This window comes from Balaenoptera acutorostrata, chromosome 1 (assembly GCF_949987535.1).
Source record: "Balaenoptera acutorostrata chromosome 1, mBalAcu1.1, whole genome shotgun sequence".
In the NCBI taxonomy this organism is placed as follows: Eukaryota; Metazoa; Chordata; class Mammalia; order Artiodactyla; family Balaenopteridae; genus Balaenoptera; species Balaenoptera acutorostrata.
This window is the reverse complement of record NC_080064.1, coordinates 5,958,455-5,981,189: the sequence shown is the minus strand read 5'-3', so window position 1 is coordinate 5,981,189 and position 22,735 is coordinate 5,958,455. Positions and strand designations below refer to the sequence as shown.

Below are 22,735 nucleotides of genomic sequence, written 5' to 3'. Positions count from 1 at the left end.
TGAAGACCCTTATACTCGTAGTTTTACGTGAGGCCTAGTGTATGTACACAACTTGCCTTGAGCCTGAATGTTTGCTATGCATTTAACTTATCTTCACTATTTAAAAATAAATAACTGGTTTTGAGTTTTATTCCACACATTGTCATTCTTCAGGCATGGCAGCCCCCAAAACAATATGACGATTCATCTATTCATTCACAAAAGATTAAAAAAAGGAAATCAACACATTTCTTGCCATGCTCCACAATACTTCTGCTGGGTAGGACTCATAAATCCATGTCTCTGCCTTGGCCACTTCAACTCATGTCTTATCCTTTCTTTAACTCATGATTTATTGCTCTCAGTTACTCCTTTTGCCAGATTTATAAACGTAACTGTTCTTTATTTAATACCTATTTTGTACACTAGGCAACAAGACAGTAAATTTATTGTCTATGAGTTGCTACTTTGAAAAATTACATCAATGCAAAGTGATTGTCCTTCAGCCTTCATAGCCAATAAATTTATTTATTTATTTTTTTGTAGGGGATGATATGAGGTCATAGGATAATATATATAATCGCTGATCACAGAATGAGAAGGAACAAGTTGCAGTCAAATGCTCTCCCACTGAGCTATATCCCCGAGAAGAAGCAAGTTGAAAGTTCTGACAAACAGAAGCCGAGAAGGAAGACCTCTGTCTCCTGCCAATCATGTATAAGCTGGTCTCCTGCTGTTTGCTTTTCATAGGATGCTTAAATCCTCTCTGGTCTCTTCCTGTCCTTGACTCCAGGGAAGAACCCCTGCAGCTCTCAGGTAAAATGATTTCTTTCCCTTATGTCAGTCTTGAAAGAGTCTTCAAGGGTCTTAAATGCAATGTTAGAGATAAGAATGAAAATTCTTTCTTAAAGGAGTCTTGTGAAATTAATAGTCCCAGCTATGAAAAGAATTCTGAGGATCCTTACAACACATCTCAGAGTCAGTAATGGATACAGTTTTTTTTTTTTCCTTTCTAAAATGTAAAAGTAGAAGGGTAACATTGCTTATTTAATGTCACTTCTATATCTCTAAGTTATTTTGATCAGCTTTTTTTTTTTCAATTTTGAAAATGGCACTAAATTTAAACCATCATTGCTTTTAGTTTCTATTTTAAATGAGCTGGATGAATGCAGAATTGGTTGTTCCAATTATAGGTTAAAATATTTTTATTGTATCTTATTTTAAGCTAAAAAGTAATCATCTGACATGTGTTATACGAAACAAAAATATTTATTAAAAAATAAAGAAGTGACTAGCTGGGGCTAGGGATGACACAGATTTTCCAAGTACATTTATGTTTTCCTTTTGATTGATGTTTCATTCAGTTCAATTCTAAGTTGAATCTCTTAAAGTGTATCAGTCAAGCAGATACTTATTGTGCTGTTAGCTCTTAATTTAGTTTAAGAAACGAAAAGGCTGGTGCTTGGGTATTAGGTTCATAAACATTTTAACTTGTCTTTAATTGTGGATACTTTAGACATTTTTTTTTAATAAAGGAAAAATCTCTTCTAAGCCATTGATTTTATAATTTCTACTCTCTAAAGTTTCTCTCAAGCAGCTTTCTGATAATTGTCAAGCTCTAATTCATGCACTATCAGTCAGCTTCCACAGTCACTGAACTCATACGTGGCAGTCATCTTAATGGCTAAATCAGGCATTAACTGTATTGAATCTCTGCTATTTAAAAAAAAGAACAGTGAAAAGCGTAAGATGAAACCAAGAATGAACATTCAGATATCACTGTCATCTGCAAAAAATTACATATCATGATTATGATTTTTCCAAACTTAGATGAGTGTAGCATCTCACTTAAATTCTTAACAGGTGGCAGCTTACATTAGAGTTTTTGCCTGAAGTTTTTTCCCACTTATTTGTTTCTCCATAAATGATCCTTCATGACATAAACATTGATGTGTGGCCAAATTTTATAGATTTCTCATTCATATTCTTCAGAATTTTATAGCTTTCTCATTCATATTCTTCAGAATTTTATAGATTTCTCATTCATATTCTTCAGAATTTTATAGATTTCTCATTCATATTCTTCAGATGTACTGGGAATGTGCCCAGAAGCCTTCACAATGGCTTGCTCTTTGTTTCCCAGTCAAGGTTGTAGCTGAGGATTTGGAAGCCTTAGTGAAGCAAGTGGAGAGTACAGGACTCCCCAGAAGCTCCGATCTCCCCACTGCAGCACCTGGCCAAGATTGCTCTGCCAGGGTCCAGAGTCTGCTCACCAGACCTCACACTCACTTCCCACACACCTTGCACACACTTACCATGCATCTTCTATGCCACTAAGCTGACCAAATTTCACCCTGAAAGTGTTGCTATCAACTTCTTTAAAGAGTATTTTAAAGCTGACTCTTTCCTGACAATTGTGTCTAAATCTTGGAGGCCAGACAGATAAGAGGTGATGCCATCCTATTCGTTTTACAGGAAGAACCTTAACAATCTTGTCTTTTAGAAAACCACTCCTTTATTTTTCCTCTCACTCCAATTTCACCACCCATATGTCTAAAAGCAAAAGGTAAAAGGCAGCAATAGGTAAATAGAAATGAGGAAGAATCACTTTGTAAGTGGAAGTGCTTTTTCACTGACCCTGTGGCTCAGCCCTACCCTCTTATTCAAAGCAGTGAGCAGCCTGGCAAGGCCACACAGGCAGGAGGAATCAGAATGAGAGTCACACGCTTGATTTCCTGTTCTGCTGGCTTGTGAACTGGACTGTAGCATTTCCACTTCTCAGTTAAAATACTACTGAGGACAAACCCGGAACTTAGTATTTGAAGTTTTTCTAGTATTATCTCCTTGTCCCTGGAACCCCCCAAAAGACAATAAGGAACAGAACTGATTGAAGAATCAGCTGAGTTGCTAATGTCTATTTCTACTCCGTGTAGCACCTGAAGATGTCAGATCAACTTTGGATGAGCTGGAAAGAGCTTCCCTTCTGCAGATGCTGCCAGAGATGTCAGGTGCAGAGACAGGAGATGGTCTTAGAAAAGCAGGTAAAATGATTCTTGTGTTTACCGGCGTCTGACTTTCTTGCCACTGAATTTACTCCCTGTTTTCATCAATTAGATGAGGTAAAATCCTGTTTTGGAATATAAAGATCAGCTATATAAAATGAGGTAGTTACCCAACACTCTCCCCTCTGGGCATAAAGACTTCCTCTGACATCTTCTGTTTTCTTTTTCTCAGCAACTCCTTCCAAGCATCCTGCTCTACTTGGTCCCTCAGTATATTTGTTCTCTGTATGGACTTTTATTTTGGGGGGAAGGAGGGCATTATCCCAGTTTTCAATAAGTGAAATTTACAATCCTTTTTTCCCACTTACTCAAGTCTTAACCAAATTACTTAATCTATCTGTACCTCAGTTTCTTAAACCAGTAAACGGAATGATAAAAATGCCCATCTCATGGGGTTATTGTGAAGTTCAGTCAATGAGAAAATGCAAGTAAAATGTTCAGCACAGTGGTACACAAAGTAATCCATGAAATGTCAGCTTTTACTATTTTCTCTGTCACTGTATTCCTCCCAGCACTGATACAAATGCTCAGGACATTCTGGAAACAAAATGGAGTCTTTTTTTTTTTTTTTTTTCCAAAATGGAGTCTTTTAATAGACCTTGTTTAGTAGAAAGAATTTCACTTGTTATAAAATATTTTTGATAAACTACTGAACTGCTAACTTAGGGAAATGCAGTGCCCTTTGTGAATTCCGGAAGCGAGAAAGAACCAGGTGCCTGCCTATCTTCCTTCAAGTAAGTATCACTGTGGTGTGAAAAAAGGAAAATCAGAAACTAGACATGATTTAGGAATATTCTATTTTGTGTGTTTTAAATAAGACAAGTATAAAATGGAAATAATAGATCTGATGATGAATGGTTTCAAAATACTGTTTTCCAGATCCCGGTACCAACATTTTTTACCCAAGAGGAAGTGCGAGAAAGGTAAGTAGCTCCATCATGAGAATTATGTTAAAAAAGTGAGCATTCTATGCCTTGACTATAGAGGAGCCTCAATTCATGAACCAGTCGAGCATTTTCGGTAGAAATCACACCTTAAAATAACTGGTCAGTCAGTATTACTTCAAAGCATGTTCCAAATTTTGATCCATATAAATGTGGATGCAACAAGAACTTATCCAGTGCCCATTCTGGATAAATTATTGTAACGAGTTTAAGAGGATAAAAAATAGATAAGGCCCCTGCCCTCAAGTTTGTCACCCACTTGTGCTGTGTCATTGATCATCTTCACGTGGTCTGAGGACCATCAGTATTGGTATCATGTGGAAGTTTGTGAGAAACGCAGACTCTCAGACCCCACCCCCCAGCACCTACTGAATCAAAATCTGCATCTTACCAAGATTCCCCAGGTGATTCTTATGCACATTAAATAAAGTATGACAAGCACTGCCATATGATGTCTAAACAGAAGAAAGACATGGTCAAAACCCTGAGATGTCATACGTGTGAAAGAGCAGAATATGAAGGAAATCATTTTGGGTGCAGAAGATAGACTGTGATTGGGATTGACGAATGATAATAGTAAATGGTTAGAAATGGTGCACAGTTAATGGAGGACCTTAAACACTGAAAGAAAAATCTGTATTTGATCATTATCAACCTCTCAAACTCTAAATTAGTGTCTCCTAAAGGGCTTTCCAGGTATACCAGTCCCACGAGCCAGCCTACAGTGACGCCCTGGGTTCTAGCCCCTCTTCCCGTCCTGGTAATTCTTTATGTACATTATTAGCATGTTAAAGCCTCCAGGAAATGAGATAAGCATATTTAATTTTAACCAAGCATTTCCCAAATATTTTGACCAGAGACACCTTTTTTTTGGTGTAGCACCCATTACCATCCTTATAAAGATATACTCTGGAATCCCTCAGTTCTGAAGATGGCGTACACCACCTGAGGCCCCAGGGCAGGTAAACCGCCCAGAAGGGGATGGGGTGGCTTCTACATTAAACGTTATCATTCAGATGTTTATATTGTTCCGAACAGAAGGGTTCTGATGAAAGACTCTAAAATCATAAAGGTGATTAGGATTTGCTCATGAAATCCTAGAAAAAAAAAAAGAAAGAAAACTAAGGGTCCATGCTTAAAGAAGTTAATTTCAAGACAAATAAAAGGCCTACTTTACAGAGAAGAGAGTAAATGGACAGAACATGTTACTGACAGATTTAAATAGAAATAGGTCAATGAGGGTTTAGGAAAATTCACGGCAATCACAGGGCTAAACAGACTGGATGGACCACAGGTAGGGCACAAGGAGACCTTCCAGAGCCTACACGCTGGGCACTCACCGCAATTCTATCCCATAAAGCAGCAAGAAAACACTTTTTAAAGGTCCTACATCTGAACTAAGGTTCCTATTTGTGTGTGTAGGACTCAATTCATTGATAACCTGTTTTTTTATTTGGATTGTTTTAATTTCAGGCTTTCTCAGGACAAGATCCTAACATTTCACTGAGTCACCTTTTAGCCAGAATCAGGAAACCATACAAGAAACGTGGAACTCCCTCTGAATGCTTCTGGAAATACTGTGTCTGAAGTGACATGAACATCTACTAGTCAACTCAAAACCAACCATCTTAGAAAAAGCAAAATAAAAATGCTTGATTTGAAAGCACTATAGATGAAAAACTAGGCAAGCTATACCCTGTTCATTATTATTTGGAAAATAAATCCTCTATGTTTTGCAAATATCATGAGTGGTTATTTTACTTATAAACATATCCTGAAAATCTATCCATCAATTTATCTTTAAAGAATTATCTAAAAGTTTAAAAGTAAACAAATAAATGAACAGAAGCAAATACTAAGAAGAAAAAGTCATAAAATTTTAGTTAAAACAGTAAAACTACAAATCATTTAACCTACATTATCTTAGTGATGATGTCCTCTCAACCCTTAAAAATAACGTGAGTTATTACTTTAAAAAAAAAACAAAAAAAACCAGTATCTTAGCTTGGAAAAGCATCCAAAATGAAGGATGCCTAAAGATGAGGACTGGGGACAGTCTGAATTCTCCTTTGTTTTTGAAGGAGGGCATCCACACACTCAGATCCCCTCTCCCTTAGTTAACCTAAGTACTGAACACTTGAAAACTTTAATCTCTTAACACTGAAGCTTGTTTGATGTCAGTTTCTGTGAGCTCAAGGAGCACAGTACTAGAAAAATACCTTCATAATCTGTTTCTTAGAGAAGAAAATTGAGGTGGGATTTAAGATTGTGGAATGGAAGATATAGCCTGGTTTGTTAATTTTAAAAACCATGTGTGTGTGTGCACATACTAACTTATTCTCTTAATACATCTATACCATCGTAGCTTATCTATGTATAGAGTATGGAGCTGAGACCCGTGAGCTCCATGCAGCTCCCAGCATGGCCCATGCCCGCGGGAAAGCACTTCTTATGGGAAACCCAGGCTCCCCTTCTCGGCTCTGTCGCCAATCACACCCCCAACTCAGGAGGAATGAAGGGTCAGGTCTGCACCAAACAGCCACAAAATCGGTATTGATCTTGTCAACAACCATCCAAAATCTCTTTAGAGCACAGGTCTGATAAATCTTCCCTTTCCAGGTCTAAGACATCAAGAACAAATCTGTAGGCAAGTTGTTTTCCGCTTGAAGGATGGATGCGTCATCTCAGGAACATGCTGACATGTGGCCGTGAGGATGCTGCGGCATCGCTTGCTGCTGAAATTCAACTGAATCCAGTTCCCTAACACAGGACTCTGGCCCCACGAGTGCCACTATGTTTATGACACCAGGAAGAGCTTAGGGTGGATTCCATCGCCGTAGAATCCCAAATCCCTCCCGTTTTTGTGATACTAGGCAGCTGCTCTTACAGACAGGGCTCTGGCGTCAAGTCATTGCTCCCACCCAGCTGTGAGGCCCTGACCAGGTCATCCGGCTCTCTCCACCCGTGTCCTTCTCTGTAAAATGAGGGCAGTGACGCTGCTTATTTCGTGGTTGTATTAAATGAGATAATTCATGGGAAGCACCAGAACAGTCCCTGCGGGAGGAGTACACATCCCATCAACACTGAGCTCTCTTCCCTTCTTGGGTTGCTGTTGTTTTATTACGACAGGAGGTGCAGGTGGTTTGAAAGGTGTAACATTTAGCAAGTCCTGTTGGCTTCAGGATCCCAATTCATATTTTAATTCCAAGATTCTGTTGCTGCCAGTTCCACAGTCAGACTTTGTGAAACACAGGTTCACTCTTCAGAATCTGAAAGAGTAATCTTGATAACTAAATTTTGTAAATTAGGCATTAAAATTAGTATTAAAGGGACTTCCCTTGTGGCGCAGTGGTTAAGAATCCACCTGCCAATGCAGGGGACATGGGTTCAAGCCCTGGTCCGGGAAGATCCCACATGCCGCGGGGCAACTAAGCCCATGTGCCACAGCTACTGAGCCTGCGCTCTAGAGCCCACGAGCCACAACTACTGAGCCCGCGTACCACAACTACTGAGGCCTGCATGCCCAGAGCCCACATTCCACAACAAGAGAAGCCACTACAATGAGAAAGAAGCCTATGCACCGCAACGAAGAGTAGCCCCCGCTCACCGCAACTAGAGAAAGAAACAAAGACTCAACACAGCCAAAAATTTTAAAAAAAAAATTAGCATTAAAAAACATGTACATATGTTCAGAACCCGATAAGCTCCTCCCAGCGCTGAAGTGAGGGCTAAATGCTGTGTTATCACTGAGCAGGACCTTGGACGCAGTGATGACACAGATGCAGACACAGAGTCACCCTAACGTGAGCACCCTGCAGTGTCTCTCAATCTCAGTAAATATTTCTCAATGATATAAAATACACACTCAGGGCAGAGGTTTGTTGATGCAGTGCAAGGAATTTCTCAAGTTTTACATGTATACAGTTTATTGCTTTTGCTTAAAAAAGATACCCGATTAAAATATTAATAACCATTAAAAACAAGTAAATTCACAGTTAATTATAAACTCAGTTGAAAGAAAATTTCCATTTGGATTAAATTTACCTTGTGAGTTATGATGAAGTGGCACTTAACTGTAAAACGATTCCATTTGCACAGCATTCTGTTGTTCATAAATCCTGACCTCTTCTCCAAGAAAATACAGCTTCTTGGTAACATTTATGTAAACACTGAAGCCTATAGTATACATTTTTATTACTAATTTCTATAGTTATCAATACAAAAAGTTAATAAACTTGAACAACTGTTTAAACTCGGGGGGAGCCCCCCGGGGGGCGGCGGCCGCACTGCTGAACCCCGCCTGCTCACCCTCAGCAGCAGAAGCATTGTGGTCCGACCTCTAAATACGCCAATTCGGCGGCTTATCAAAGTATCAAAACTACAAATGGTTTTATAGATCTGCTTACAACAAGCACCAATTGTAAATTGACCCTAAACGTATAGTAAGGCAAAGAAATAAGCAAATGTCGATAAAACAAACGTCCAGAAAGAATCGAAAAGAGGGCTTATATTAGAGGAGGTCAGGTTTAAAAAACGTGTACACAAGTGCAGAACAGTCCTCTGATTGCTCCACGTCATTTTTGATTTAAACAAATTAAAGAGGTTATCACTACAGAAGGTCACAGCGATTCTACTGATGGACAATATGCAGGCTGGTTCATTTTGTAAATTTGATTTTTCACCAAGGGCAAAAATACCACACAACTTGACCAACACAACAAGGGCTTCAGAGATCATTTAACAATCGAGATGGAGCAGAATAAGAGAGTTCTCTATTCCTAAGACGGGAATATGGGCATGGAACAGCTTAAAGTGAGAAAATTCCAGGAAACGTCATGGGCATCATTTGAAAATGGTTCTGACACCTGAAGAAAGAATTACCTTCTAGGAAACTACAGTTGGCCCCCCGTATTCCTGGTGGGGAGAATCGGGGAGGGGTGTAGAATCCTGCATGTGGAACCGCAGGGACAGAGGGCTGACTGTACCGCCATGTTACAGAAGGGGCTTGAGCATCCGTGGATTTTAGCATCTGCGAGGGGGTCCTGGAACCAATCCGCTGCAGATTCGAGAGCTGTCTGTTCTACTTTAGAAAGTAAATCTAAGCTACGAGGCTTGAAAATCAGAGTCCAGCAGCACTGTGGGTAGAAAGGTTGATTCTCCTAATTATGATCAGGAGGCATTTTATAAAAAACTATAAAACCTGAAAGGAAGAAGTGTTTTCCTAAAACAAAAAAAAACAAAAAAACACAACAACAAAAAAAGAAAAGTAAGTGAGTGTGTTGCATGTTATTGAAAAGAGAAAAGGTTATTCCAGCCTTCATTTCCTTCTATTCCTGGTTCTGATCTACATGGGTGTGAACTGCATGTCATTCCAAGTTTGAGAAGGAATCATCACTTCTCTAAGAAGAGGGGACTCACTTATCATGTGGACAACTCACTCACTTCTTAAAAGACACAACTTCAGCAGGCCCAGGAAGCCCTCATTTGTGACAGATTCTGCAACCCTCTTGGCTAGGGGCCTCCCGTAGGCCCCTTACCCCTATTTAAGGGCAATACTTACCCCTATTTAAGGACAAAAAGAAGGCAGTGCCAATCAGACCTCTGGCAGGGATGGAGAGACCTTCTTTTGTGTAAATTGGTTGGAAAGAAAGAGTTAACTGTTAGTTTTGATAAGACAACATTTAAACACATACGCATATAAGAACAACATTAACTCTTACATAACTTTAAAAACTTTTTGCAATCATTATTTAAAAATTTCAAAAGGGATGAGTCAGAAGCTGGTTGAGCTAGAAGCTCTTTTGTTTTAACATTACACATGCAAAAGCTAATTTAAACCCTGCAAAGAATAAGCTCATGTTAAGCTGATCCATTTTTAACTAAGACTTTGAGAATTTCAGTGGAAGGTAGAAAATCAAAAGGAAAAGCATCTACAAAAATGAAGGTCAAAATTCAACCCTAAAAGCTAGAAATTTCCGGTACACCAATGGGCAATACATTTTCATACTGGTCAATGCTGAAGTGATCTGTGTTGTGTTGTGAGAAAACTGGAATATCAGACCCTAACTGTGGAGGGATGTGTCACCGTGCAAAGACCAGGTGAGGGCACTGTATTTATGGCCACCGTTAGGAAAGGTACATGGCCCATAGTGGGGATTTCCTGAAGTCTCCAACAGGGGGAAATGATTCATATAACAACAGAACAAAATCAATGAGGCTAAGGTTTGGGGCTCTTTCTAGCTATACTTTTTCTAGCTATATTTTTTTAAAAAAATAAATTTATTTATTTTATTTTTGGCTGCATTGGGTCTTCTTGCTGCGCGTGGGCTTTCTCTAGTTGTGGCAAGCAGGGGCTACTCTTCGTTGTGGTGCTCGGGCTTCTCATTGCAGTGGCTTCTCTTGTTGCAGAGCATGGGCTCTAGGTGCGCAGGCTTCAGTAGTTGTGGTGCGTGGGCTCAGTAGTTGTGGCGCATGGGCTTAGTTGCTCCACGGCATGTGGGATCTTCCCAGACCAGGGATCGAACCTGTGTCCCCTGCATTGGCAGGCAGAGTCTTAACCACTGCACCACCAGGGAAGTCCTCTAGCTATACTTCTGATTGTAATTTATTTGGGGTGACATCTGAAATAAAGTGTGACTGTACACATACCTCTTTAGAGGCCATCCAATCTCATTACAGGACAGGTAAACTAGAAAAAGAGTCTATTTGACAGTTTAAATACATTGGGGAAAAAAAGAAGTAAAAGAGTCTATATACAATGTCTGCTTCAGGAAAATGATGTCTGTTAAAAAATCAGGAAGGAAAAGCCTTAACATTCAATAATAACTTCATGGTCATTTAAGACCCAGGGGTTTAGAGAGAATCACAAGGAGGTCTAGCTGTCCCACAGGCCTGGAGAGGGAGTACAGATGCATCTTCAGAGTCACTCAACTGCTGCTTCTGCTGGATCCGGACCACAGGATTCTGCAGCATCACCAGCTGAATCTCCGTTTTCGCAAGTGACACAGCCCTCCAAAAAGGAACAAGAGCAGGCAGGTTATTTGATGTGAAGTCACCTGAAAAGTTTTAAAACCAGTAAAATGCTGGCCAAGCAACCTGTGTCTCATTCTCCCACTTATTCACATCTAAGACTATCCATTATAGTTCATCCCTTATTATTAGAAGGGAAATGACAACAATTGTTTAAATACTTTTGCTTAAATTGTTTTGGGGCTCATTCTTCATATACTCTTCCCACAGAAATTCCTGCTTGGCATGAATCCTAAATACTAAATCCTAAATCCTCTGGTGTGAATCTTACATCTTGAGTTTCAACTCTTTTCAAACATGCACGCATATTTGACATGCAAATCTTATACTCTCCTCCCCAGTCAATCACATATGAAAGCAGGTGTCTTTACTCCTAACTGCCCCGTAACATTCCAACTGGTGGAAGAAAAAAACACCTGGAGTCAAAAAGACCTGTATTCAAAATCTGAAGAACTGTGAGCACTTACACAGTTGTCCTTCAGTTTGTGCAGAGGGCTCGGTTCCTGAACCCCCTGAGGATACAAAAATCTATGGATGCTCAAGTCCTTATATAAATGACTTGGTACAGTCGGCCCTCTGCACTCGAGGGTTCCGCATCCTTGGATTCAACCAACTGCAGATTGAAATTTGAACCGTGGATACAGAGGGCTGAGTGTACAAATTATTTAGTATCTGTATACCTCACTTTGTTGTTATTGGTAAAGCAGGGATAATAATACCTACCACAGAAGCAATTGTGAAGATTAAGATTTTCAGTGGGATCATGCAATGCACAGTCGGCCCTCTGTATCTGCAGGTTCCACATCCATAGACTCAACCAACCATAGATCGAAAATATTTGGGGGAAAAAATTGCAGAAAGTTCCAAAAAGCAAAACTTAAATTTGCAGTGCACCAGCAACTATTTACATAGAATGTACGTTGAATTTACAACTGTTTAAATAGCATTTACATTGCATTAGGTATTATAAGTAATCTGGAGATGATTTAAGGTATACGGGAGGACATGCATAGGTTACATGCAAATACTACGCCATTTTACATGAGGGACTTGAGCATCTGCAGATTTTGGTATCCCCAGCGGGTCCTGGAACTAGTTCCCTGCAGAAAACGAGGGATGACTGTACACTAAGCGCCCAGAACACTATCTGGCACAAAAAACAGCAACACATGACAGCTGTTACTACTGGGCTTACCTGGATGTCTATTTCCTGAGGAATCGTCTGGCTCTGAATCCAGGAATGCACATTGGCCAGCTCCTCCCTTTGTCCGTGAGAAAACTGCGGCTGCCGCCGCCTCATGCTTTCCAGTTTTACTAGGTCTTCTTTCAGTACAATTTCTTTAACCCTGAAAACAAACAAACAAACAAACAAAACCTTCACAGTCCTAAATAAGGCACAGGGTTCTTATCTTGTGATCTAAGAACAGCACTTCTTTTTAGTTTGTAATATACTTTATATTTCTTGTTAATATATGACGCACACATCAAAAATATAACAACTGACTCATTTCTTTGTCAGGTTGGTAAAGCTAGGCCTCTTTCTCTTGATGGAAAATACCTGTATAGTGTTTTAATGTCATATGGAAGAAACAGATTTCCTTTAGGTCTTCTCTCCTTTTAGAATGAGAGAAAAAAGTCCAGGCTCTAAAAAAAGTTCTCATACCTGTGGGCTGTCTTGGAAAGCACTGCCTTTCTTTGTTTTCTTGTCTCAAGACACATAATATATTTATATTGTCACTACCACTACAACCATTGTTTTAAGAAATCATTTGTCTTTTGACTTCAAATGAATGAATTTGAAAATACATTTCTCTAAGGATATGTATAAAAACATTAAAAATCACTTTGTATTAAAAAACACACTTAAGAAACCATAAAACACTCATATAAAGGTGGGTCTTCTAACATGCTTTCTTACCTCTCAGGCACCTGATACGTCATCAGAATGCACTCAGGTGTTTGTTCTATCATTCTCCAGATGGACTCTTCAGCTAAGTTGGGAAATGTTTCTTTTTTCAGTACATCCTGAGATTGCTGCCCATTTTGAAAGATTTCAGAAGAATAATCACTAGTAGCAAAGTTTATACTGCTGCCAATGCTTCCTATCAAAAATCAACAACAAAAAAATTTGAAAATACCTGTCAGGGGCTGATTTGCCAAACTGGCCCTCATTCTTCAAAGACTCTGGCAACAGGCTGGTAGGGTCCTTCACCACCCAGCACAGCCATCATCCCAGGTCACCTCAGCCTTCCAGTTCCTCGATCTTCCCAAGATCTCCTTCTCAGTCTTCCTGAACTATCCGCTCCCCAAGGCCATTCCTTGTTTGTTCTCATCACCCACAACTGCTCCATCTCCAGCTCCGTCTCCAAAATCACCAACCTCTCAGCTTCAATTTCTTGTTTGCTTGTTCAACTGTTCCAACTACAAATTTGGAACAGTGCCTTAGCCATTCTGCTTAGAGCCCAAAGCCCATCATTCATTCAGTAGCACTCTGCAATACCTGTGACTTCTTTTTCCCTTTAATTTTCCACAACTATCAAAATGTAACTCTGATAAAGCCACTTATCAATTCTGTTCTTATCTAAACCCAAGTAGCCAAAGGCATAGAGAAAGTCACGTATAACAGGGTGCGTTGGTTATACAGTAAATTCATCACCACCAAAGATCATCACAAAGCCTGTAATCCTGGTACAGTTCTGTGGTCAGCACACTAGTCTATCCCCAGCAGGATTATCTTCTACTCCTCTATTTCCTCCCTCACTCTCACCTATTTTATAAGAAAAAAAAAGGAAGCCACTAGAAAGGAAATTCATCATCCTGATACCAAACATAAACTTACTCATATCTACATTCTCTCCTCACCGTCCTCCTGTTACAATAGAGAAGCCATCCATCCAACCCAAGGCCCATAGCTTTATGGCTGTTATGGAGCCTCATGGGTCATTCCTTTCCTATCTTGCATGTGACCCTTCAAGGTCCTTCTCATTGACTTTGGAACAATTAAAACAAAACAAAACAAAGTACCTCTCTAATTTTTTAAAAAAGGGTATGGGTAATCATAAAAGACATTTTTCCTCATTAGAAAAATCTCATTAAAAGGTAACTGTTTAAGGCAAAAACAGTAAAACTTCTATTGTGGGGTTTATAATACATGTTGCAGTAAAGTGTATAACAGAAATGGCACAAAAGAGGGGAAATGGAAGTACTCCGTTTTAAGGTTCTTAGACATAAAGTCATAGAATAAGTATAATATGTGAAGGTAAACTGGGATAAGTAAAAGATGCATGTGTAAATCCTAGAGCAATGAATAAAAAAAAAAGGAAAAAAGGAAAAAAAAAAAAAGAATAGCTGGGAGGCCAATAATGGAGAGAAAACGGAATCACTAAAAATACACAATTAACCCAAAAGGAGGAGGGGAAGAGAAAAAAGGAAGAAAGAGCAAATGAGACAAACATAAAACAAGTAGCAAGATGGAAGATTTAATTTAAACCTGATCATATCAATAATCATATTAAATGTAAATGGTCTAAGTACTCCAATTAAAAGTCAGAGACTGTCACATAGATAAAGAAGCAATACCCAACCATATACTGGTTACCCGAAATCAACTTTAAATATAAACACACAGATAAAAGTAAAAAGATGGAAAAAAATATGCCATGTAAACACTATCAAAATAAAGCTGGAGGAGCTACACTGATATGAGACAAAGGGGACATCAAGCAAGGTACATTTCATAATAGAGAAATCAGTTCATCAAAAGCACATAATCTTAAATATGTATGCAACTAATAAAAGAGTTTCAAAATACATGAAGCAAAAACTGATTGAACAGCAAGAAAAAAATAGACAAATTCACAATTATAGGTGGACATGTTAAGAGCCCTGTCTTAATAACTGAGAAAACAAGTAGATAGAAAATCAGTTAGGATGTAGAAGGCTGAATCAACATTATCAGCCAACTTGACCAAATTTACATTTACAGAAGATGCTACTCAACAGCTGCAAAACACACATTCTTTCCAAGTGCATATGAAACATTTATCAAGACAGACCAAATTCTGGACTATTAAACAAACCTCAGTAAATTAAAAAAAAATACAAAGAATGTTGTCTGACTGCAATTAAGTTAGAAATCAATAAAATACCTGGAAAATCCCCAAATATTAGGAAATAAATGCATGTCTAATAACCCATGGTCAAAGAAGAAAACATAAGGGAAATTATAAAATATTTTGGGCTGAATGAAAATGAAAACACTCATACAAAAATTTGAGGGATGCAGCTAAAGCTGTGCTTAGAGGGAAATATAAAACCTTAAATGTTTATATTAGGAGTGGAAAAAAGGGTCTCAAATCAATGCTCTAAGTTTCCACCTTAAGAAATTAGAAAAAGAGTGAATAAAATCCAAAGTAAACACATGAAATAATAAAGATTAGAGCAGAAATCAATAAAATACAAGACCAAAAAAAATAGCAAATAAACCCAATGAGATCAAAAGTTGCTTCCTTGAAAAGTTAATAAAAGTGGTAAACACAGAGCCAGAATGATGAGGAAAAAGTAATAATATCAGCAAATAGAGAGGAGACATTAGTATAAATTCTAAAGACATTAAAAGGATAGGGAATATTATAAATAACTTTATGCCAATAAATTCAACAACTTAGATGAAATGGACAAGCTCCTTGAATGATACAAATTACCAAAGATCATTCAAGAAGAAATAGATAACCTGAGTCTATTAACCACGTCTATTAAAAAAAATCAAATTTGTTTTTAAAAACCCTTTCATAAAGAAAACTTCAGGCCCAGATAGCTTCATTGGTGAATTCTACCAACCATACTAAGGAAGATATAATATCAATTCAATACAAACTCTTCCAGAAAACAGAAGAGGAGGGAACAGTGCCCAACTCATTTCTTTTGTTAGGCCAGTATTACCCTGATACCAAAACCAGATAAAGACATCATAAGCAAAGAAGACAATGGACCAATATTTCTCATAATAGGTGCAAGAATCCTTAAAATATTAGGATACAGAATCCAGTAATATATAAAAAGGATAAAATAGCATGACCAAATACAAGGTTAATTTAATATTTGAAAATTAATGTAATTCACCATATTAACAGAACAAGGGAGAAAAACCATATGGTTAATCTCAGTAGAGGCAGAAGGGCTTCCCTGGTGGAGCAGTGGTTAAGAATCCACCTACCAAGGCAGGGGACACAGGTTCGAGCCCTGATCTGGGAAGATCTCACATGCCTCAGAGCAACTAAGCCCGTGTGCCACAACTACTGAGCCTGAGTTCTAGAGCCCACGAACCACAACTACTGAGCCCGCATGCCACAACTACTGAAGCCCTCGTGCCTAGAGCCCATGCTCCACAATGAGAGAAGCCACCGCAATGAGAAGCCTGTGCACTGCAACGAAGAGTAGCCCCTGCTCGCCACAACTAAAGAAAGCCCACGTGCAGCAACGAAGACCCAACGCAGCCAAAAATAAATAAATAAAATTTATTTTAAAAAATAGATGCAGAAAAAGCATCTCTGTAAATCATCAGCAGAAAGGAACTTCCTCAATCTTACTGATAAAGGCCATTTAAGGAAAACCTACATTTAACATCATACTTACTGAAACTGTGACAGATTTCCCCCTAAGATGATGAACAAGGCAAGAATGTCTGTCTAACCACTTCTATTCAATACAGTAAGTCCCCTACATATGAACGAGTTCCGTTCTGAAAGCGCATTCCTAAGTCCAATTTGTTTGTAAGTCCAACAAAGTTAGCGAGGTACCCAACTAACACAATCGGCTATATAGTACTGTGCTGTAATAGGTTTATAATACTTTTCACACAAATAATGCATAAAAAACAAACACAAAAAATAAAGAAAACATTTTTAATCTTACAGTACAGTCCCGTGAAAAGTACAGTAGTCCAGTACAACAGCTGGCATCCAGGGGCTGGCATCGAGTGAAGAGGCAAGAAGAGCTACTGACTGAAGGAGGGGCAGGAGGTGGGAGATGGTAGAGCTGAAGGGCTGTCAGCAGTAGGAGACGGAGGGCAAGCTACAATGTCACTCATGCCTGACGCTGACGGAACGCACGTTCCCACCTTTGAAAATTCGCAACTTGAAGGTTTATATGTAGGGGACTTACTGTACTATATTGGGGGTCCTAGCCAGTCCAATAAGGAAAGACAAATAAATTAAGGTATACAGATCAGAAAAGAAAAAGTAAAACTATAGCAAGTTTTGAGAATACAAGTTCAAAACACAAAATTTGATTGGCTTTCTATAGGCTAACAACAAGCAATTGGAAATTGAAATTTTAAAATGCCATTTACAATAGCATCAAAATTATGAAATTCTTAGTGATAAATTTAGCAAAGTAAGTGTAACCTGTACACTGAAAACTACAAAACGTTGCTGAGAAAAATTAAAGACCTACATAAATAGAGAAACATATCACACTCGTGGATCAGAGGACTCAATACTGTTAGGATAATTCCTCCCACATTGGTCAGTAGATTCAACATGATGTCAATCAAAATCCCAGCAGGCTTTTGTGTAGGAATTAAGAAACTGATTCTACAACTTATTTATTTTTAAATCTTTTTTTTTTTTATTGAGGTAGCATTGGTTTATGACATTTATAAGTTTCATGTGTACATTGTATTTCTACTTCTGTATACACTACAGCATGCTCATCACCAAAAACGTAGTTTCCGTTACCATACAGTTGACCCCCTTTACCCAATTAGCACCCCCCTTTCCCTCTGGTAACCACTATTCTGTTCTCTGTAACTACAGAATATTTGTTTTTGTGTTTTTCTTTATTTTTTCAGTCTGTTTTTTATATTCTACACATGAGTGAAATCATACAATATTTGTCTTTCTCCATCTGCTTTATTTCACCTAGCAAAATACCCTCAAGGTCCATCCATCTTGTTGCAAATGGCAAGATTTCCTCTTTTTATGGCTTAATAGTACTCCATTGTGTGTACTGTATATAGATGTATTTTAAAATTTAAAATATATATTTAATATACATCACTTCTTTATCCATTCATCCATTGATGGGCACTTACATTGTTTCCATATCTTGACTACTGTAAATTTCGCTGTGATGAACATAGGGATGCATATATCTTTTTGAATTAGTGTTTTCATTTTCTTTGGATAAATACCCAGAAGTGGAATAGCTGGATCATATTGCAGTTCTATTAATTTTTTGAGGAGTCTCCATATGTTTTCCATAGCAGCAACACCAATTTACGTTCCCACCCACAGTGTATGAAGGTTTTCTTTTCTTCACATCCTTGCCAATACTTGTTATTTTTTGCCTTTTTGATAACAGCCATTCTAATGGGTATGAGGTGATAATCTCTTTGTGGTTTTGATCTGCAGTTCCTAATAATTAGTGATGTTAAACATCCTTTCATGTGCTTGTTGGCCAACTACATGTCTTCTTTGGAAAAATGTCTATTCAGCTCCTCTGCCCGTTTTTTAATCGGGTTGTGTGTTTTTTGTTGTTGAGTTGTATGAGTTCTTTATATATTTTGGATATTAACCCCTTATGATCTGCAAATATCTTCTTGCATTCAGTAGGTTGTCTTTTCATTTTGTTAATGGTTTTCTTTGCTGTGCAGAAGCTTTTGTTTCCACTGAGGAGATATATTAGCAGAAAGATATTACTAAGACTGATGTCAAAGAGTGTACTGCCTATGTTTTTGTCTAGGAGTTGTATGGTTTCGGGTCTTACATTCAAGTCTTTAATTAATTTTGAGTTAATTTTTGTGCATGCTGTGAGACAGGGGCCTAGTTTCCTTTTTCTGTATGTGGCTGTCCAGTTTTCCCAATGGCATTTACTTAAGAGATTATCCTTTCTCCATTGTATGTTCTTTGCTCCTATGTCATATATTAATTGTCCATATATGTGTGGGTTTATTTCTGGGCTCTCAATTCTGTTCCACTGAGCTATGTATCTGTTTTTCTGCCAATACCATGCTGTTTTGATTACTATAGTTTTGTGACATAGCTTGAACTCAGGGAGTGTGATACCTCCAGCTTTGTTCTTTCTTCTCAGGATTACTTTGGCTATTTGAGGTCTTTTGTGGTTCCATATACATTTTATAATTTTTTGTTCTATTTCTGTGAAAAATGCCCTTGGGATTTTGATAGGGATTGTACTGAATCTGTAGACTGCTTTAGGTAATATGTACATTTTAACAATGTTAGCTCTTCTAATCCTTGAGCATGGAACATCTTTTCATTTATTTCTGTCTTCTTCAATTTCTTATATTTTTCAGTATACAGGTCTTTCACCTCTTTTTGTTAAATTCATTCCTAGATATTTTATTCTTTTTGTTGTGATTGTGGGATTTTCTTAATTTCTCTTTCTGCTAGTTCATTTTTAGTGTATAGAAACACAATAGGTTTTTTGTACGTTGATTTTGTACCCTGCAAATTTACTATATTCATTTATTATTTCTAGTAGTTTTTTTGTGTGTGTGGAGTCTTTAGGGTTTTCTATATATAAAATCATATCATCTGCAAATCATGTTAGTTTTCCTTCTTCTTTTCCAATTTGGATGCCTTCTGTTTCTTTTTCTTGCCTAATTGCTCTGCCTAGGACTTCCAATACTATGTTGAGTAAGAGTGGTGAGAGTTGGCATCCTTGTCTTCTTCCTGATCTTAGAAGGATAGCTTTCAGTTTTTCACCATTGAGTATGATGTGAGCTGTGGGTCGGTCATACATGGTCTTTACTATGTTGAGGTATGTTCCTACTATACCCATTTTATAGAGAGTTTTTAAAAATTATAAATAGATACTGAATCTCATCAAATGTTTTTTCCACATCTCTTGAGATGATCATCTGATTTTTATCCTTCTTTCTGTTAATCACAGTGTTTCACATTGACTGATCTGTGGATGCTGAACCATTCTTGCATCCCTGGAATAAATCCCACTTGATCATGATGTATGATCCTTTAAATGTATTTGCTAACCTTTTTTGAGGATTTTTACATTTAGGTTCATCAGAGATATTGGACTGTAATTTTCTTTTTTTGTGTGCTGTCCTTGTCTGGTTTTGGCATCAGGCAATGATGGCCTTGTAAAATGAGTTGGAAAGTGTTTCCCCCTCTTCAGTTTTTTGGAAGAGTTTTGAAAAGCATAGGTATTAAACTTTCTTTGAATGTTTGGTAGAATTCACCTGTGAAGTTCTCTGGTCCTTGACTTCTGTTTTTTTGGGATGCCTTTGATTACTGTTTCATTCTCTTTACTAGTAATCAATCTATCAAGATTTTCCATTTCTTCATGATTCAGTCTTAGAAGACTGTATGATTCTAAGAATTTGTCCATTTCTTCTAGGTTATCCAGGTAGTTGGCATGTAGCTGTTCACAATATACTCTTCTAATCCTCTGTATTTCTATGGTATCGTATTTCTCCTCTTTCACTTCTGGTTTTCTTTATCAGAGCTTTATCCCTTTGTTTCTTAGTGAGTCTAGTTAAAGCTTTGTCAATTTTGTGTCTATTTCATTTCTTCCGACTCTGATCTTTATGTCCTTCCTTCTACTGACTTTGGGCTTCATTTGTTCTTCTTTTTCTAGTTCCTTTGGGTGTAAAGTTAGACTGTGATATTTTTCTTGTTTCTTGAAAGAGGCCTGGATTGCTACAAAATTTCTTCTTAGTATTGTTTTTGCTGCATCCCATAGGTTTTGACATGTTGTATTGTCATTTGTCTTCAGGTATTTTTTTATTTCTCCTTTGATTTCTTCATTGACTCAATAGTTGTTCAGTAGCATGTTGTTCAGTCTCTACATATTTGTGAGTTTTCCAGCTTTCTTCTCATAGTTAATTTGTAGTTTCATGCCACTGTGATTAGAAAAAATGCACGATATGATTTCCATCTTCTTAAATGCACTGAGACTTGTTTTGTGTGCCAACAGATGATCTATCCCTGAGAAAGTTCTATGTGGACTTGAGAAGAATGTGTATTCTGCTGCATTTGAATTGACTATACAAATCCATGAATCCATCTGGTCTAATGTTTCATTTAAGGCCACTGTTTCCTTGTTCACAGGATATCTATTCATTGATGTAAGAGGAGTTTTAAAGTCCCCTACTATTATTGTGTTGCTGCAAATTTCTCTTTTAGGTCTGTTAATAACTGCTTTGTGTATTTTAATGCTCCTATGCTAGGTGCATAAATATTAATAACTGTTATATCTTCCTGATGACTTGTCCCCTTCATCATTATATAATGTCCATCTTGTCTCTTGTTACCTTTTTTGGCTTGAAGTCTATTTCGTCTGATATATGTATGGCTACACCACTTTCTTTTGGCTGCCATCTGCTTGGAGTATCATCTTCCATCCCTTCTTTTGTGTCTATGTTTGTCTGTTGAGCTGAGATGGGTCTCCTGGAGGCAGTGTATAGTTGGGTCTTGTTTTGTAATCCATCCAGCCACTCTGTGTCTTTTGATTGATGAATTCAATTCATTTACACTTATGATGATTATTGGCAAATGAGGACTTAGTACTGCCTTTTAATCTTTTGTTTTCTGGTTGCTCTATTTCCCAATTGTTTCTTTTCCTTGTGTTTCTGTCTGCCATTTTGGTTTGGTGGTTTTCTATGATGTTTTTCTCAGTTTCCTTTTTTTTTTTTATGTTTTGTGGTTACCATGAAGTTTGCATAAAATATCTCATAGATAAAATAGTTTTTATGCTGAGAGCATCTTATCTTCACTTACCTATACAGGTCTGTCCTTTTCATCTTCCCCTTTTATGTTCTAGCTGCCATAAATTATCCCTTTTTAAGTTGTGAGTTTGTTACCAAATTGAAGTAGCTATAGTTATTTTTACTGCTTTCCTTCTTTTTAACTTTTATGCTGTAATAATGTGTTTAAAAACCTATTCTGGGCTTCCCTGGTGGCCCAGTGGCTGAGAATCTGCCTGCCAATGCAGGGGACAAGGGTTCGAGCCCTGGTCTGGGAAGATCCCACATGCCACGGAGCAGCTGGGCCCGTGAGCCACAATTACTGAGCCTGTGCGTCTGGAGCCTGTGCTCCGCAACAAGAGAGGCCGCGATAGTGAGAGGCCCATGCACCGCGATGGAGAGTGGCCCCCACTTGCCACAACTAGAGAAAGCCCTTGCACAGAAACGAAGACCCAACACAGCCATAAATAATAAATAAATAAAAATTAAAAAAAAACAAAAAAAACCTATTCTAACTGAGTTGTGATTTTTCTGATTCTATTTTACCTAACTCAAGGTTTTGTGTTTCAGGCAGAAGAGTTCCTTTGAACATTTCTTGTAAGGCAGGTCTAGTGGTGATGAACTTCCTCAGCTTTTGTCTGTCTGGGAAAGCCTTTATTTCTCTTTCATATCTGAAGGGTAACTTTGCTGGATAGAGTATTCTTGGCTGCCAGTTTTTATATTTCAGCATTTTGAGAATGTCATTCCACTCCCTCTTGGCCTAGAGTGTTTCTGCTGAGAAAACTGCTGACGGCCTAATGGGGGTTCCTTTGCAGGTTATCATCCTTCTTCCCCTGGCTGCCTTTAAAATTCTTTCTTTGCCATTGACTTTTGACAGTTTTAATATGACGTGTCTTGGAGAAGAAGGTCTTTTTGTTTTGAGGTAATTAGGTGTTCTCTTAGCTTCATGGACTTGTATATCCAGTTCCTTCCCCATGCTCGGGAAGTTTCCACTT

The 22,735-nt window shown here is 38.0% G+C and overlaps 2 protein-coding genes across 9 annotated transcripts in view; one reads left to right on the top strand and one right to left on the bottom strand.

The window, feature by feature from the left end:
• The first annotated feature begins 692 nt into the window (after positions 1-692).
• UTS2 (urotensin 2) lies at positions 693-5,572 on the top strand. Its single transcript, XM_007170044.2, has 3 exons — positions 693-795; positions 3,921-3,964; positions 5,459-5,572. Exons 1-3 carry the CDS (start codon positions 693-695, stop codon positions 5,570-5,572), a joined length of 261 nt encoding a protein of 86 aa, XP_007170106.1.
• PER3 (period circadian regulator 3) overlaps positions 3,702-22,735 on the bottom strand; it is a 62,697-nt gene continuing 43,663 nt past the window's right edge. For 3 of the 8 annotated variants that reach the window (XM_057543787.1, XM_057543803.1, XM_007170046.2), the window contains 3 exons: positions 12,933-13,116; positions 12,210-12,360; positions 7,280-10,994 (listed from right to left, as the gene is read on the bottom strand). In XM_057543787.1, coding sequence (XP_057399770.1) covers positions 10,908-10,994; positions 12,210-12,360; positions 12,933-13,116 — 422 coding nt within the window. In that variant the 3' untranslated portion in view covers positions 7,280-10,907. Of the gene's footprint in view, positions 7,255-7,279; positions 10,995-12,209; positions 12,361-12,932; positions 13,117-22,735 lie in introns of those variants that run through there. The other 5 variants (XM_007170047.2, XM_007170049.2, XR_009007653.1 and 2 more) reach the window with 4 other exon arrangements.

What these genes read in the sequence shown, in the direction of transcription:
- UTS2 (XM_007170044.2), top strand. Translation starts at nt 693, where the DNA reads ATGTATAAGCTGGTCTCCTGCTGTTTGCTTTTCATAGGATGCTTAAAT. An exon ending in AGAACCCCTGCAGCTCTCAG is followed by an intron (nt 796 to 3,920) that starts GTAAAATGATTT and finishes ACTGTTTTCCAG; the next exon opens with ATCCCGGTACCAACATTTTT. An exon ending in CAAGAGGAAGTGCGAGAAAG is followed by an intron (nt 3,965 to 5,458) that starts GTAAGTAGCTCC and finishes TTTTAATTTCAG; the next exon opens with GCTTTCTCAGGACAAGATCC.